The 14,804-nt window shown below is 35.8% G+C and overlaps 1 protein-coding gene across 2 annotated transcripts; it reads right to left on the reverse strand.

Moving 5' to 3' along the window:
- Positions 1 to 6,264: 6,264 nt before the first annotated feature.
- On the reverse strand, positions 6,265 to 14,318 carry FGB (fibrinogen beta chain). Of its 2 annotated transcripts, none has more exons than XM_006727261.3 (9): positions 14,184 to 14,318; positions 13,941 to 13,961; positions 10,952 to 11,143; positions 10,297 to 10,480; positions 9,132 to 9,359; positions 8,494 to 8,607; positions 8,002 to 8,127; positions 7,512 to 7,797; positions 6,265 to 6,898 (listed from the first exon to the last, which is right to left on the reverse strand). In XM_006727261.3, exons 1-9 carry the CDS (start codon positions 14,253 to 14,255, stop codon positions 6,667 to 6,669), a joined length of 1,455 nt encoding a protein of 484 aa, XP_006727324.2. In that variant the 5' UTR covers positions 14,256 to 14,318; the 3' UTR covers positions 6,265 to 6,666. The 2 variants fall into 2 exon arrangements, with proteins under 2 accessions (XP_006727324.2, XP_030882277.2); XM_031026417.2 differs by having other exon boundaries at positions 14,217 to 14,291.
- Positions 14,319 to 14,804: the final 486 nt, after the last annotated feature.

Raw genomic sequence — 14,804 nt, forward strand, 5'->3', positions numbered from 1 at the left:
TTCTTTAACTCTTTTCCTGTGGTTCTTTCACTTTTAAACTGTACTTCTTAATGTAGAAGGTGTTCTTATAAATAATGAACTTTTTAAAAACCACTTTTATTTTATATTTACCTTTAAAATTTTTTTTTTCTTCTTTCCTTAACTGCTGCTGACTTCCTCATGATGCTTTTCTCCATCTAATGCCATGCCCTCCTACTCTGCAAGCTTTATTTAGGTTAGACATTTCAACATAACCCCTCGTTGAATGAACGAATAGGTAAATGAAGGCGTAAAATGGACATGAACCTGAAAGTTTTGCCATGAAAGCACATGGTTTTTAAATATTTCTGCCAGGGAGAAAAATGATGAATTGGGGATTTAGATCCTAAGTAAGGAATAGAATAAATGTCCAACTGCATTTTAATTTGACATCGAGATGGATGGGTCTTCATCATTTAGCCCATAGCTGTTGATGCTGTCCTTCAGCATGGTACATGAAGAAAACATGAAGAAACTTAATTAATTGCTCTTTTCTTAACTGAAATTACTATATTTTATTTCTACCACTTCACACAAGGTCTGGCACAAAGTGATGACCCAATAAAATGCTTGTGAATTAAGGAATCTAAGTGTTAAGTAGAACTATAAAGGTCATCCAGTTCAACCTCCTCCTACTAAATGCATAAATCCCTTCTATATCTGTTGATGTCATATTCAATTTTTATTAAAAGAGATTATTCACATTTTGATTCATGTGTTCTGTTTACATATTTGCTTTCAGTTTCTGGAAACCCTTTAGAATAAAGAATTATTTCCAGGAAAAATTATTAGAATATTTTTGATCAATGATTACTAGAGTTTCTTTAATAAAGGTGAGAACATTTTATAGGTTGATTTTTCTAGTGAGAAAGTAGCAGCTTAAGAAGGTTAAATAATGTGATGATAAGGAGCACATCTGGGGATGAAGCTCACAACTTCTTATATTCTTAGAGGCTCAAGCCCCGTAAGTTCCACACATCATTTATTATGAGTTCTAGGATGATGATACCGTAGTTTTAGATAAATGTGAGAGTACAGTTGACCCTTGAACAACACAGGTTTGGACTGAGCAGATCCACTTATATGCAGATCTTTTACAGTACTGTAAATGTATTTTCTTTTTGTTATGATTTTCTTAGTAATATTTTCTTTAGCTTACTTTATTATAATAATACAGCATATAACACATATAACATACTAAATATAAGCTAATTGTTTATGTTACAGTTGGTTAGCAGTAGGCTATTAGTCATTTTTTGGGGAGCCAAAAGTTAAACTTGGATTTTCTATTGTGTGGGGGTCTGGACTCCTAACTCCTGCATTGTTCAAAGAGTCAACTGTATTACCCATACCATTTAATTTTAATTATTTCCCAGTGTTATTGTTGACCTAATTACATTCTGTCATGGGTTCTCCTTATAACCAATAAAACACACTTCCAATTTAGTTAGCAGACATTAGGGATGTAGCTGATGAATCAGAACAAGACCCATCCAGGGAGCTTCACTAACCTCAAATCGTATCTAGAAAAGTCTGAAAGAATAAGTACATGCAGAATGCAAAAATCATAAACTAAATATTTTTTATGCCTGAGTAAAGTAGTATAACATTTACTATTTGCTGAAACAGCTTGAGAAGTAGCAACATTTAGATTTTGGTAGCTATGAGTGTTATAAAACTTGCCTGTAAGTAACAAAATCTGCACAGAAACCACTTTGGGGATATCACATTTTATCTATTCATATGGTTTTTTTAATTGTTGTTCATATGTTTATTAATTCATCTATATTCTCTTTTTAATTGAATTTCAAGTACTTTGTAAATCTCATTTATGGAGAAAAATCCTTAATTAATTGGGGGTGGGGATGGCAAGGGCCTTAAACAGCATAGAAGGGAGTAGTATGGTGGGGAATTTGCACCTGGGGAGGAGAGATTCAAATTAATTCTTATACAAAAGCAGGACATTATGTCCTCCATTTTCACATAGTAAAAGCAACTCTTCAAAACCGTGGAGGCAAGAAAATTTAAGATAACATTCCAGGTTTGAGCTGAGAAATAGTTACTAAACGATGGTCAGCCTATTCTTCACCTCATTGCTGAAGGTGGCTATGGGTTGGTTGCAACATAGCACTCTGAAAAATATTTGCTAAATCCACCTTTGATTCTGCCTACAATAGGTCTGTGACCTCAAGGTTAGAGGCCTACATAAGCTCTTACAACACTGCTTAAAAGTGTCTCCTTTTGAGAGATAAAGCAAATGTAGCAAACAATTGGTGAATCTAGGTGAAGGACAGAGAGGTATTCATTAAACTCTTCTGGCAATTTCTCTGTAAGACTGGAACTTTTCAAAATAAAAAATTGTTGGAGAAATGAATATAATTCAGTCAAAAAACAAAACAAAAAACTTATCGCCTATTGGTCACAGCTTGGCTGGGAAGAGAGTCAGGGTGTAGTGGTTAATATTGGTTCCAGTCAAGACTATTTGTAAGCATATGACTCTTTGAGTCTAATCACTTAGGAAATAAAATATTTGAATAAATAGAGGGTAATACCATGTTCCTGATTGCTATCCTACGTACATAAAGAATGGTTAAGAATTCATATAAAAGATGATTTATGCTAATAGAAAAGTAGCACTAGCGAAAGGACATGAAAAGCAGCTCTCAAAAGAAGATAGACGAATGGTCATTAAACATTTTAAAAATCTCTTACTCGCACTAGTAACTAAGCTATGAAAATTAAAGCGTCAAAATTTTAATTACAACATTCAGCATTAGTGAGGGAGAAGAAAAATAAAAACAAACACCTGTAATTCTGTCTGCCAAAGTAAATTGATACCGTTTTTCTGGAGAGTTACTTGGCAATATATATATTTTAAAAACCTCCAGAACACCAACCCCTTTCTTTCCTCCAGATACTCGGCTTCTAAAAATTTATTGTAGAAAAAGTAGATAACACTATATATTATATATAATACAGATTATATATATATATATATATATATAAAGTTATGTAGAAGGATGCTAACTTCAGTATTATCTTTATTAGAAAAAGGTCAGAAATAGCTAAATTTTAAGTGACAGGGACTTGCTAAAAATTAGAGTACATTCACGTGATGGAAAATTATATGGTCATTAAAAAGAATACTACAGAAAATAACATTAAAGAAGAATATTAAGTAACATGGAAACATTTCCCTGACACAATGTGAAAAAATCAAGTGCTAATACATGTACAGAATCACAAGAAAAACATAAACGAGGATAGTAGCTGCTCTCCTGTTAAGGTTGAAATTATAAGCAGTTCTACTTTTCTATATTTCCCAAAATGTCAGCAAATAATGTGTACTAATTTAATTACTTAAAACCACAATTAATATTGTTAAAATAAACAGAAATTATTCCATTTGCTAGTTTAGCTGTAATTATGCACCAACACATTGCGCCTTAGAGCTGAGTTGAGCAACAGTGGAAGCTCAAGCAGGGAGCATCAAGCCACGTGCCCCAGTAACGGGAGGGATGGAATTCAGAAATCAATTTCAGCTCAATGGACAAATGATAGGTAACATTTGTGAGTTGTTACACTGAAAAACACTAAAAGTACAACCTTGAGAATCACATAAGGTGAGAGACAACAGAGTAGAAATAATGTTTCCAGTTTTTGAGGCCGTGTTGTTTAAACCCAAGTTAAGTGTTAAACATAGGAGGTGGTCGCCTATGAAATCACAGTCATTTCAAAGATGACAACTTGCCCTAAATGTTGCCTCCTGGTCACCATTTGGGTGAAAGAAAGGCTGGATGAGAACGATGGGAGTCTCAGGCAAATGTAAATGTAGCTTGTATCAGTCATTCTAAAATCTAACCTCTAGTAGCTGGTGAATCAGAACAAGACACATCCAGGGAACTTCACTAACCTCAGATCGGATCAGAGTCTCTTGGGGACATCTATTTATAAATGCAGATTCTGAGGCTTTTCCTATGTAGAGCCTCTGATGTCATAAATCTGGGTTGATACCGGGATATCCATATTGTAAATAAGCTCTGCAGGTTTAGACAGTCAACATGCATGATGTCTGGTGTGCAATGGTTCAACAACGTCAGCTAAGCTACTGTAGTGGGCGGTATGTCACAAACCCTGCATTTTGGGCCCATGTGGAAAAATCTGTGTTCAGTTTAAAAGACAATTCCTTAGTCACGTTGGTTAGCTGGTTTCCTTGGTTCCTAGATGCAGAGGAACTGGAAGTTTACATCCCAAGTACATATAGCCTTTCTAGGTTTTTTTTTACATACTTTGTCTTAGTCGTGTAATAAAATATGATTCTCATGCCACAGTGTGGGATTAATAGTTTCCAACTAATCTTTTTATTATCTTCATAAAAGTCATGAGTTAATCTTTTTTGAAACTGTTTTATGTATTCTAATTCGAGGACACTACCTTTATATTATATTCAAAATTGTGATGCCTGAATAGGCCAAACGAGATATGTAAGATTTCTCACCAAATGATAACTTAAGAAAACTTACTTCTTTCTAGATAAACTTAGATATTACACACCATCCAGGAATGGTCTCTGTGCTTCTGCAATTTGCACATTAACTAAGAATTGACCATCAAATTGACTATTTTAATGTTTGTTGTTGTTGTTGTGATCTGTGGCTTTATTTTAAGCTCGTTAGATCTTCCGTGAGTCCTTAAGGGGTTGAGCAAAGGTCTGCAGGATACTGCTCTCGGATTGGGCTCCTGCCCTTTTCCCATCCTTGATTCCATGGGCTTTTGCTATACTCGGTCTTTTTTTTTTTTTTAAAGATTTTATTTTATTTTATTTTATTTTATTTTACTTTATTTTATTTGAGAGAGAGCAAAAGCAAGAGAGATCACAGAGGGAGAGGGAGAAGCAGACTCACTGCTGAGCGGAGAGCCTGATGTAGGGCTCCATCCCAGGACCCTGAGATCATGACCTGGGCCAAAGGCAGATGCTTAACCATCTGAGCCCCCCAGGTACCTCTGCTATATTCAGTCTTGCTGCAAAAGTTCTACTTTCAAGTATTTTGTGTGTTAAGTTTCTGTGTGTAACTTTATTGGAAAATGGGTTCTATAAAAAAAGGGGGGGGCTATCCGAGATCCTGATAATCACTGAATTTTGTCATCCAATATCTGTGAACTTACGAAAATCACGTTTTCTGACAGGCTGATAATTCTGGAATCAAAGATGAGTAAGAGCTCGTCATTAGTAAAGGAGAAAGGGATGTAAAACAGAGAAATTGCAGTTAAACTGAGGCTTAAAAATGAACAGTAATTTGTCAGATAGTGTTGGGGGAAAGATGCTATTAACAATGGAAACATCATATAAAAGGGCCCAACCTTCTCCGAGATGGTGGAAAATTCACTGTGACAAGAATGTAGATGTGTAGTGAAGGGGGCAGGAGACGGTGCTGGGACCAAACAGCAAATCATTTTCACTCCCAGTCAAGGAAATTGGATTTTAGTATTTAGGTAACAAAAGCTGACTTTAAGCAGGAAGATAACTTGGTCAGAATGTTCTATTTTTAGGACCATATATGTGATGGCAGAGTAACAGAGTATATAGGTAGGGATGAGACAGGACTTATGGCAGGGAAACCAGGTAAAAGTTGAAGTTGGATTTGATGAGGAATTAAGAGAGTGACAGCATTTATATGATAGAAATTAATAACCTCTGCTTAGATGCAAGGGTAAGAGGATGAGCTTCCAGACTACAAGTTTCAATAAAAATGAGTGGAAATGATGCTACATTAGGGAAGGAGAGTCTGGGGGGCATAGGGTTGCCCAGGGCAGTTGGAGTGAAATGATGGGAGAACAGAAGATAAAGGAAATATTGAGCTGATATACTCATTACTTGGGGAGAAATAGAAAGAACAGAAAACCTACTTTTACTGTAGTTCTGGTGTTATGTGAAAAACAAAGATCCAGTTGAGGTCAATAGGCCTAACTTCCCGGGCAATAGGCAACTGCTGCTTCCTACCCCACTATTCCTCCCAAAAAACAAATGATGAAGACTGAACCCTCATTGTCCTATTGAGATTTCTGATCCCAAAGTCTAGCTAAATGGCAGATTAGTGGTTTTCCCATGATGCAGAGTGAGATTTTGAATCTTCATATGTTCAGTGTTAGTTTATTAGCTACTTAAAGTTGTGATTATTCCTCTTTTCTCACAAGTTCAAAGTCTAACTCATTGGTCATGTGGATTACAAAATAAGAATACATTAATTTATTGTAACAGAGACTGGTTTAATTAATAAATCTTTTCAAAAGTTTTTTTGTGTGTGACAGATCTTACATAAATAAATAGTCTTTAAAGCGGACTTTTGAACCAGGACAGAGAATTCCTCTTCCTAATTTGAAACTTTCTACAGTCAACCGAAACTGAAATTACGAACACTGTCCACAATTATTGTTTCAGTTAGTTCTCAGTGAGATAATACAGATGAAGAATATAAAAGAAACTCATGTGCCATTTTAATGTCATTTAGCCTAAATACTTTTCCCAAAAAGTCACACTCACAACCATTTGATAGCTTCAGAGGGATACAGTGTGTGAAAGAATATTCCAATGACATAATATACAAAAATGTGTTACATATAGAAGAATAAAGATTTATGTTTGGGGGGTTATTGCCGTGGGAAGAAGGGTCTGATCTTCATAGACATCTTCTTCATTGAATACCAGGACCCCTTCCAGTTCATCCACACCACTCCATCATCTGTGCCATGTTTTGCCATGTCCCAGCTGTAGTGTCCGCCCCAGTAGTATCTGCCGTTTGGATTGGCTGCATGACATCTGTTATACCACCATCCACCGCCATCTTCTTTAGAACACTGTTTTCTGGGATCTGCAGTTATCCTGAGAGGAAACGTTTGGGGTCATTAGAACTGCAGTGCTGTTGAGGTAATTCTTTGCAAAATACCCACAGAAGAGTGCTGCGCACAGTACTCTTTCACTCTGGTTTTATAAGTAAAATCAAACTAAAACACAAAAGACCTTCTCTGCCCTGTGGCAAGAAAGAGAGAGAACTGGGCCTGGTGACAAGTTCATCTGCATTTGTTTCTTGAAACTGACAAGTCAGCTTTCAGCTCCTTTAGTATTAGAGTACCCTGGAAGACGAAATGAAGGTTCCAATGTACTATACCTTCGACCATACAGACAGAGAAACCTATCTAAATGCTCACTACACAGAAGGTAACTGTGCTCTAGTTCCAGTTCCCTCTTTTATCATTGTATGACCTTGGGTAAGTTACTTTGTCTCTCTGAACTTCATCCATCAAGGGAGGATAATAATGACAACTTTATAGCAGAAATGGTTTAGAAAGTGACACATGAAGAGTTTAGTATGGTGGCTAGGGCCCAGGAAGCACCCAAGAAATGACAGTTATCCATAACATGAGCTGCCATTGAGGATCCCAATCACAACATTCGCAGCGGCTTTTAAAGCAGGGGTGAAAGACATCATACGTACCAGCCATCGTTGTCCCTGTCGTACGTGCTGAAGTACATGCTGTTGTGAATGGTCATAGTTTGATTCTCTCCGATCAGTTGAGAAGCTCCTTCTATGAGGGCATTGCCAGCTGTTCCCTTATATTTGCTCACAGACAATTGGTATTTGTTGGCCTCATTCTGTACAGTGAATCCTCCATAGAGGGCCTTCACCTTGTCGCCTTTCCAGTCCTCCATTTCAATCAAAAGTTCCGTGGGTCCCATGTTGGTAAGCTGGCTAATTTTATCATTTCCAAGCCAATACTCACCTAAAGGAAAAATAAAATTCAGTCTCTCCAAAAACAACACCTCTGGAAATTAAAAACTGCCTTCCTTGCCTTATCTTTAGTTTCACAATCTTTTTGTAAACTCTTCTTAACCTCCTAAAAACAGTCTCCCAGCACTATGGTTTTTAAATGGAAATAAAAAAATTTTCCAACAGGATAATTTATTTTGTACTCCCACTTTTTTACCTGGTAGACCACAGTATTTTTTCCCATCGGCGTTGGTTGCAATATTTCCAAATCCTTGTTTATACGGATCCCATTTCCTGCCAAAGTCAACACTCCCATCTTGACGGTTCTGAATTACTGTCCATCCTTTGGTTGAAAGAAAAAAAATGGCACATATTCACCAATAACAAATAATCTCACTTTGGGGAGAATGTCTGAATTCCTCGCCTATTTAATTTATTTTATGCCCACCTATGTTAAGTGCTTCAAAATGGATACAATAAGGAAATGAATATGAAAGGAAAACTTAAAATCTTTGGAGATCTCAAGAGCTTTATCTTACCCCCAAATTGTGAATGTGAATCATAGATATCTTATAACCTTTAAAATATCAGGTTAAGTTCCAAGTCAAATGGCTCATTGTTAGGTATGTTAAAGCTAGGTCTTATTTTTTAGCATTGTATGGTTTCAAAATAATTACAGCATAATAGTGAACAACTATAGAATACTTACCTCCACTCTCTGTGGTCATATCACAGTATACTCTGTATGGTGTGATAGAACTGTGAGGCTGAATGAGATACATTTCAGATGTTTCACCTCCGTTCCTGATAATTTCCTCACATTCTGCAAACATAAGATAACATATATTCAGGGAACCACAATATAACTCCTTGATCTTTAGTCATCAATTTTATAAGATAACTGATGACACAGATTACTGAGGAATGTTTTATTTAAGACATTTGAGAATAAATTATAGAAACTGAATCATCCTTTTACTGAAAATCAAACTCAGTTTTGAGTTCAATTTCCCAAGGGGATGAAACAGCCCTTCTCCACCTTTTATGTCCTAGGATACACATAACCTGCCAGGACACATGGGATGGAGAAACTCCTACGCCCACCCAAGCAAACATGCACATTAGCCAGGTGGAGAGACCACCATCATTACACTACATCCTATTCATCAAACACTGGCGAATACATTAGGCTAAGTCAGAACACAGCATGCTAGGGATATCTTCATGATGTGCTCTTATGTCATTAGGATTGGTTGGGGAAGAGCCGCTAAGCTTTTCGAAGGTCTCTTATTTTTTAGAGAGTATTTGTTCTGGAACCCTCTAGAAATACGTTTATTAACGAGTTACCTTTGCCAGACACCACAGGAATATTGCAACTGACTGTGCATGGAGTGCGGCAGTATTCTATCTGAGCTGAGACATCAGATTCTAATTTTTGTATTTTGCTTCTCAGGTTTTCCAGGATTGAACGGAGTACACGAAGGTTAGTTGGGACATTGTTGTTCACAGTCTCGTCTATATATAATTGGTGCTTTTCCAGCTCTGAGGAGTACTCGTCTATTGCATTTTCATTTTCTGGAAAAATGAAATTATGAAGGAATGGTAAGCACTTTCTCCCAATAAAAAAACTACAGGTATTCAACCATACAGTCGTGATTTTGATTTTCTGAGAATAAGTTAATAGACACAGAGTTACTGTCAGGCAATCATGACATGTAGTTGGACTAGAGAAAATTATTTTGCCAGTGACATATACAAATTAACATAAAGTCTAGCTGCTATACTAGTAATTTACCTTAGGTGTAAGCTAAAAGTTATGCCTAATAATAAATACAAAATGTTCTTTATTTCTCTGGTGAGGACAAGAGGAGAAAGCAGTGTTTAGGCCTTCCACCTCAGAAGTTCAACATCATATGGATTGGACTCACTTGATTTACTTACTCATCTCACATAAGTACAGTAGAGCCTTGAAATTTATAAGAAGAATGTCATGATACCTTTGAAAAATGTCCAAATTTGGATAAGCTACTCACTGAAATGCTTATGCCAGGCTTACTCACTAGCTGATTCCTAACCACCCACCCAATAGCACTCAACATTCAGATCTCAAGATTCAAAGATTTGGTAGTGCTATCTGCAATACCATTGAGTACATCATAGATTACCCTCTTATATTCAAAACCTGAAGTATTAAATCTATAAATGCTAAATGTGACTCTGAATATTGTCTCCTGATTCACAAATTTCTTAGAGAATGAAAATAAGGAATCATGGTGAATTTTTCATAGAAAATGATTCTAGCTGAGAAGAAGTGCTAAATGGTGCTTATATGGCAAGCTGCAGCTAAAAGTGGCTAAGTGAGAACCTTAGGGTAAATCAGGCTCATACTGAAAGCAGTAGGATGTTATTTAGGCTAATCTAGAAATGTTGATCTCAGAATCATGCATTCCCATGGCATTTCAAGAAGTTCCAATTTTATGGCAGTATCAAACATAAAACACAGGATATCTACCTGTAATTTGTTTCTGCCTGTTTTTCCATAACTCTTTTAGCAGAGTTATATACTGAAAGGTGTTAGCAGAGGACTGGGACACGGACTCCACATCGTTATTTAACTCTTCTATACTTTTTCTGACTGGTCTTTCCTGTTTTACCAAAGTATCTTGCAAATGACATCCTGTAGGACACAACACTCCCTGCAAACAAAGAAAATAGCAGGCATTAGATAAAGGATTCAGATTATGGGTATTTGTGAAAATAGTACACGGTGAAAATTCAATGATATCATTAGCCAATATAACAACTTGTAATTTGATTTTCTGTATATAGGTCCAGAAATTCTAGAGTCCTCAACATATTCCTATGAAGATTAAAATTAGTCCTTAGCATAGAATAAATAAAACTGGACAATGAAAATTTTACCACCTGAACAAATGAGGTGGGCAAAACACAAAATTAAGAATAATTTTTACAATCTTGGGCTCAGACTAAAGAAGACTAGAAAGGAACCCTTAACCCAAGGCCTAGTAAGTTTTGTAGTTATGTCCAAAATAAAGAAACAAAATAATGATGATGATGTGGGTCAAGACAACATTAGGAAGCCATGATGAAGATAAGCATTCTCTGCATGGGAGACCCATCACGACAAGAAACATCAGTGCACCCACCAGGTCTGGGTCAGCATGAAGACAGCCCCCAGCATCAGGAGCTTTTCTTTCTACTTTCTTTTGGCCAGCTGCTGTTTTGGCTGGACGAGCCCGATAGCCACCTCCACTGATGGGAGGTGGGGCAGGTCGTAGGCTGGGAGCCTCTTCCCTCTTCTTGTCAAGGGGCCGGTGACCACGGGCATTCACAGTGGCCTTCAGGGAACCAGGCAGAAATAAAATGTAAAGTGTTATCAAAGATTTGACATTTAACTATTCCAATACACTCAGTTTTTTTAAAAAAAGATTTTTATTTATTTATTTGACAGAGAGAGAGACAGTAAAAGAGGGAACACAAGCAGGGGGAGTAGGAGAGGGAGAAGCAGGCTTCCCGCCAAGCAGGGAGCCGGATGCAGGGCTCGATCCCAGGACTCTGGGATCATGACCTGAGCCAAAGGCAGACACTTAACGACTGAGCCACCCAGGTGCCCCTCCAAAACACTCTATTTATAATTTAGGTTATCACACGATTAATGGTATGCTTAAGGTCCATCAACTGGCTAGTCATTGTTGGTAAATCAATAGGCTGCTTAGGTATCCTCAGTAACAATAGAAAGAAAAACCGCATGAAAAGCTATTGTCCCGGAGGGAGTTTTGTTAAAAAGAAGCCTTAAAATAAAGCTACATCAGGGCGCCTGGGTGGCTCAGATGGTTGGGCGTCTGCCTTCGGCTCAGGTCATGATCCCAGGGTCCTGGGATCGAGTCCCGCATCGGGCTCCCTGCTCCTTGGGAACCTGCTTCTCCCTCTGCCTCTCTCTCTCTGTCTCTCATGAATAAATAAATAAAATCTTTAAAAATAAATAAATAAATAAATAAATAAAGCTACATCAGATTGTGAATAGTAAGGACCTTAGATTCCTGATACCTATACATTGGAATACATAAAATAGTAAGGCATCTACGCTGTCAGGAGGAATAAATATTCTCAAGCAATCCAGATTACTAAATGCCTGTAATCATTGTTCATTATTTTCCCACTTTCAGTTTTTATGAATTGATTAATTTGCTTACTCCTATATAACAATATTTAAGAGGCAATACAGATTTATTCAAAGTGAAATTTACTTGGGATTTATTTGTAATAAGACAATCTTTGACTCTAGCATGTTTGGAGAGGAATAAGGTACTCTGGAGCCAGACTGCTTGGGTTCAAATCTTGACCCTACCACTTACTATCTACAAAATCTTGGGCAAGTTATGGTATCTGTGCTCCAGTTTTCTTATCTGTAAAATAGGGATAATAATAGTATCTGCTGTAGAAGATGATTGTAAAGATTAAACGACTTCACATGTGACACCCTCCAAAGAGCACCTGACACACAGTAAGTACTCACTATTTTATTGCAATAACACATAATAGATACTACAGTTCAAAAGGCTTCTCCACTAATTCCAATCTTATTCTTATTTTATATCCACGAAATTATTGCTTAAACCATTCTCTTGAAATTTCTTACATGATTTCTTTATCAAACACCATAATTTTCTCATATCTAAAATAATTCTCAAGGTATGCGGTTAAAATTATTTGCTACCTTAAAATATATTACATTGGAGGTAATGAAGTGGAAAATATGCAATGCAATATAAAAGTGTTGGCTGGGATTAACTATATTGTCCTTCAGTCTTTGTTAGCAATTACACTTTTTTTTTAAATTACACTAATTACAAATTAACAAATGACTAGATGTGAAGCAGAAGTTAAACTCTCCAGCTATTCTGTGAGCCTAGAAGTCATGCAATGACTCTATTTTGAATTTTACTGTCATTTATTCATTAAGTTATAATAATATTTAACATTTAGTGATAGGGTGCAAGGCTTCCAACCCAGGCAATTTGGCTCCAGATCTCCCTGCCTAATCACTATAGTATTGGGATATGTGTAATTGTAATAAAAATAATAACGTGTTAGGAGTTGGGGAAAATATACATATTTCCTGTGGTCCTGGTCTGTTCTACCAGGAATTTTATGAAATGTGCCTCATCTTTTATGGCAAATCAAATTACAGTAGAAGAAAATATTTTCTGTTTCATAGTGCCATTAGGTAGCATTGATGGTCTAGCTTTACCAGAAAAAGGGGAATTAAAAATATTTAAAGAAATTCTATGGATATTTAGTTTCATGAAGATCACTTAGTGAAAAAACAAAAACTAGAAAATCCATTTGGGAGCCTAAACTAGTAAACTATCTCTGTAAGGATTAGCTGGTGAGTAGAAATGTAAAAGTGCTTAGCCAAGTATTTATAAAAGTTTACTCTTACACGTTCTTTACATTCTTCTTACCTAATGCAATTAACCAGACAACTATCTTTTTATCTGTATGGTTTGATAATTAAAACAACTTAGCTTTCCTTCAAATTCAACAAATGATCTGAACAAATCACTTCCTTCAAGTATTATCATATACTCTTTATTTCTAGTGTGACAGACTATGTTATATACAAGAAATTTGATCATGTTTCATTTGAGAATAAAATTAAAATCCTTTAAGTATTTATCTCCCTAAATACATTTCTATATTTTTGTTATCTTCAAACCTAGAGAAATAAATCAGCAAACATAGTAGTTGATGAAAAACTCTTCCACAAATGAATAAGTTATACTGAGCTATGTGTTTGATAACTACTAATAACAATAAACACTACTTACGATTTAGATTTTCTCACTTGAAAAAACCCTATTATTTCATTTTATATCACTGTATTTGGTCTATTCTGCTTTTAGATTAGTTTACAATTTTCATTCATAAGTCACCAGTAATTTCAGGAGCTATGTATTACTCTCCTTCACCAAAGAGTAATCTACTACAGCTTTTTTCTCTTAAAATACTGCTTTTTCATTATTTTATAGTCCGCAAAATCCTCAGATTTGTCCTCATAATTGTAATAACATATTGCTAGAATTAAATGAAAATCACAGTACTCAGGATAACAAGTGAGAAAAACAATCTTACCGCAGTTCTCTCTCCTTCATCCTGGGAAAATAAAGGTAAGAAACCAGAAAACAAGAAATTATTATTTTGTTTTTATGTAAGAAATACTATGTAACATTCTTTAAATAAAATGGGTCCCTGAGATTAACAATTCAATTTCATAACTAAAATCGAGGTTAATTTCATTAAGATATTCATATGATTACATTGTTCTATTTTATATTAATAATACTAGTAATAATACAATAAGTTTAAAATAGTCACCAAATAGTCATAATATTGAGCTTGTGACTTAACAATAAAAACACACAATAGTAGCAATAATAGATTCTTCATGGTTTTAAATTTTTGGAAGTTCCAAGAAACCGTCCTTTGCTTGTGGACTTCACTGAGAGATCTTCAGTCCTATATATAGCTGAGTCCTTTGTTACATATCACTTTAGAAATGGTTACCTTCCTTAGTTAATATTTAACGCTTTGGTTCACTTGTTGGCTGAACCATTTTATCACTTAAGCAACATCTTCCCAGCAAGACTTATTTACTTGTCATACAACTATTCTCTGTTGGCTGAATTTAGAAACACCACAGTTCTTAATTGGACAATACAAGGGAAAATTAGGACATTCCTCAGAGAAATGTGTATCACCTTTCCAGTAAATTAGTGTAGATGCTGCACAGGCTTACAAAGAATGTGTGAAGAAATAAACATTTTTCACCTAAGCACAAAAATTTGTACCTACTCACAAGGAATCCACTGAAACTGTGAGTTCACAAAAAGTATAGCACAAATGTTTATGCTTTGAGGCAATCATGTAATTAAGTTTTAAGAGGCCAACACATTAAGAATAATATTATATCACCATGTGTTTAAACTTTCTTTTAGA

The sequence above is a fragment of the Leptonychotes weddellii genome, chromosome 2, assembly GCF_054177405.1.
Source record: "Leptonychotes weddellii isolate Sample4059 chromosome 2, ASM5417740v2, whole genome shotgun sequence".
Lineage (NCBI taxonomy): Eukaryota > Metazoa > Chordata > Mammalia > Carnivora > Phocidae > Leptonychotes > Leptonychotes weddellii.

Coding starts and splice junctions, on each gene's coding strand:
- FGB (XM_006727261.3), bottom strand. CDS start 14,255: ATGAAGAATCTATTATTGCTACTATTGTGTGTTTTTATTGTTAAGTCA. Junction 10,481..10,951: donor TTCATGCTGACCCAGACCTG/GTGGGTGCACTG, acceptor CTTTGTTTGCAG/GGAGTGTTGTGTCCTACAGG. Junction 8,608..9,131: donor TCCTGTGGTGTCTGGCAAAG/GTAACTCGTTAA, acceptor TTATGTTTGCAG/AATGTGAGGAAATTATCAGG.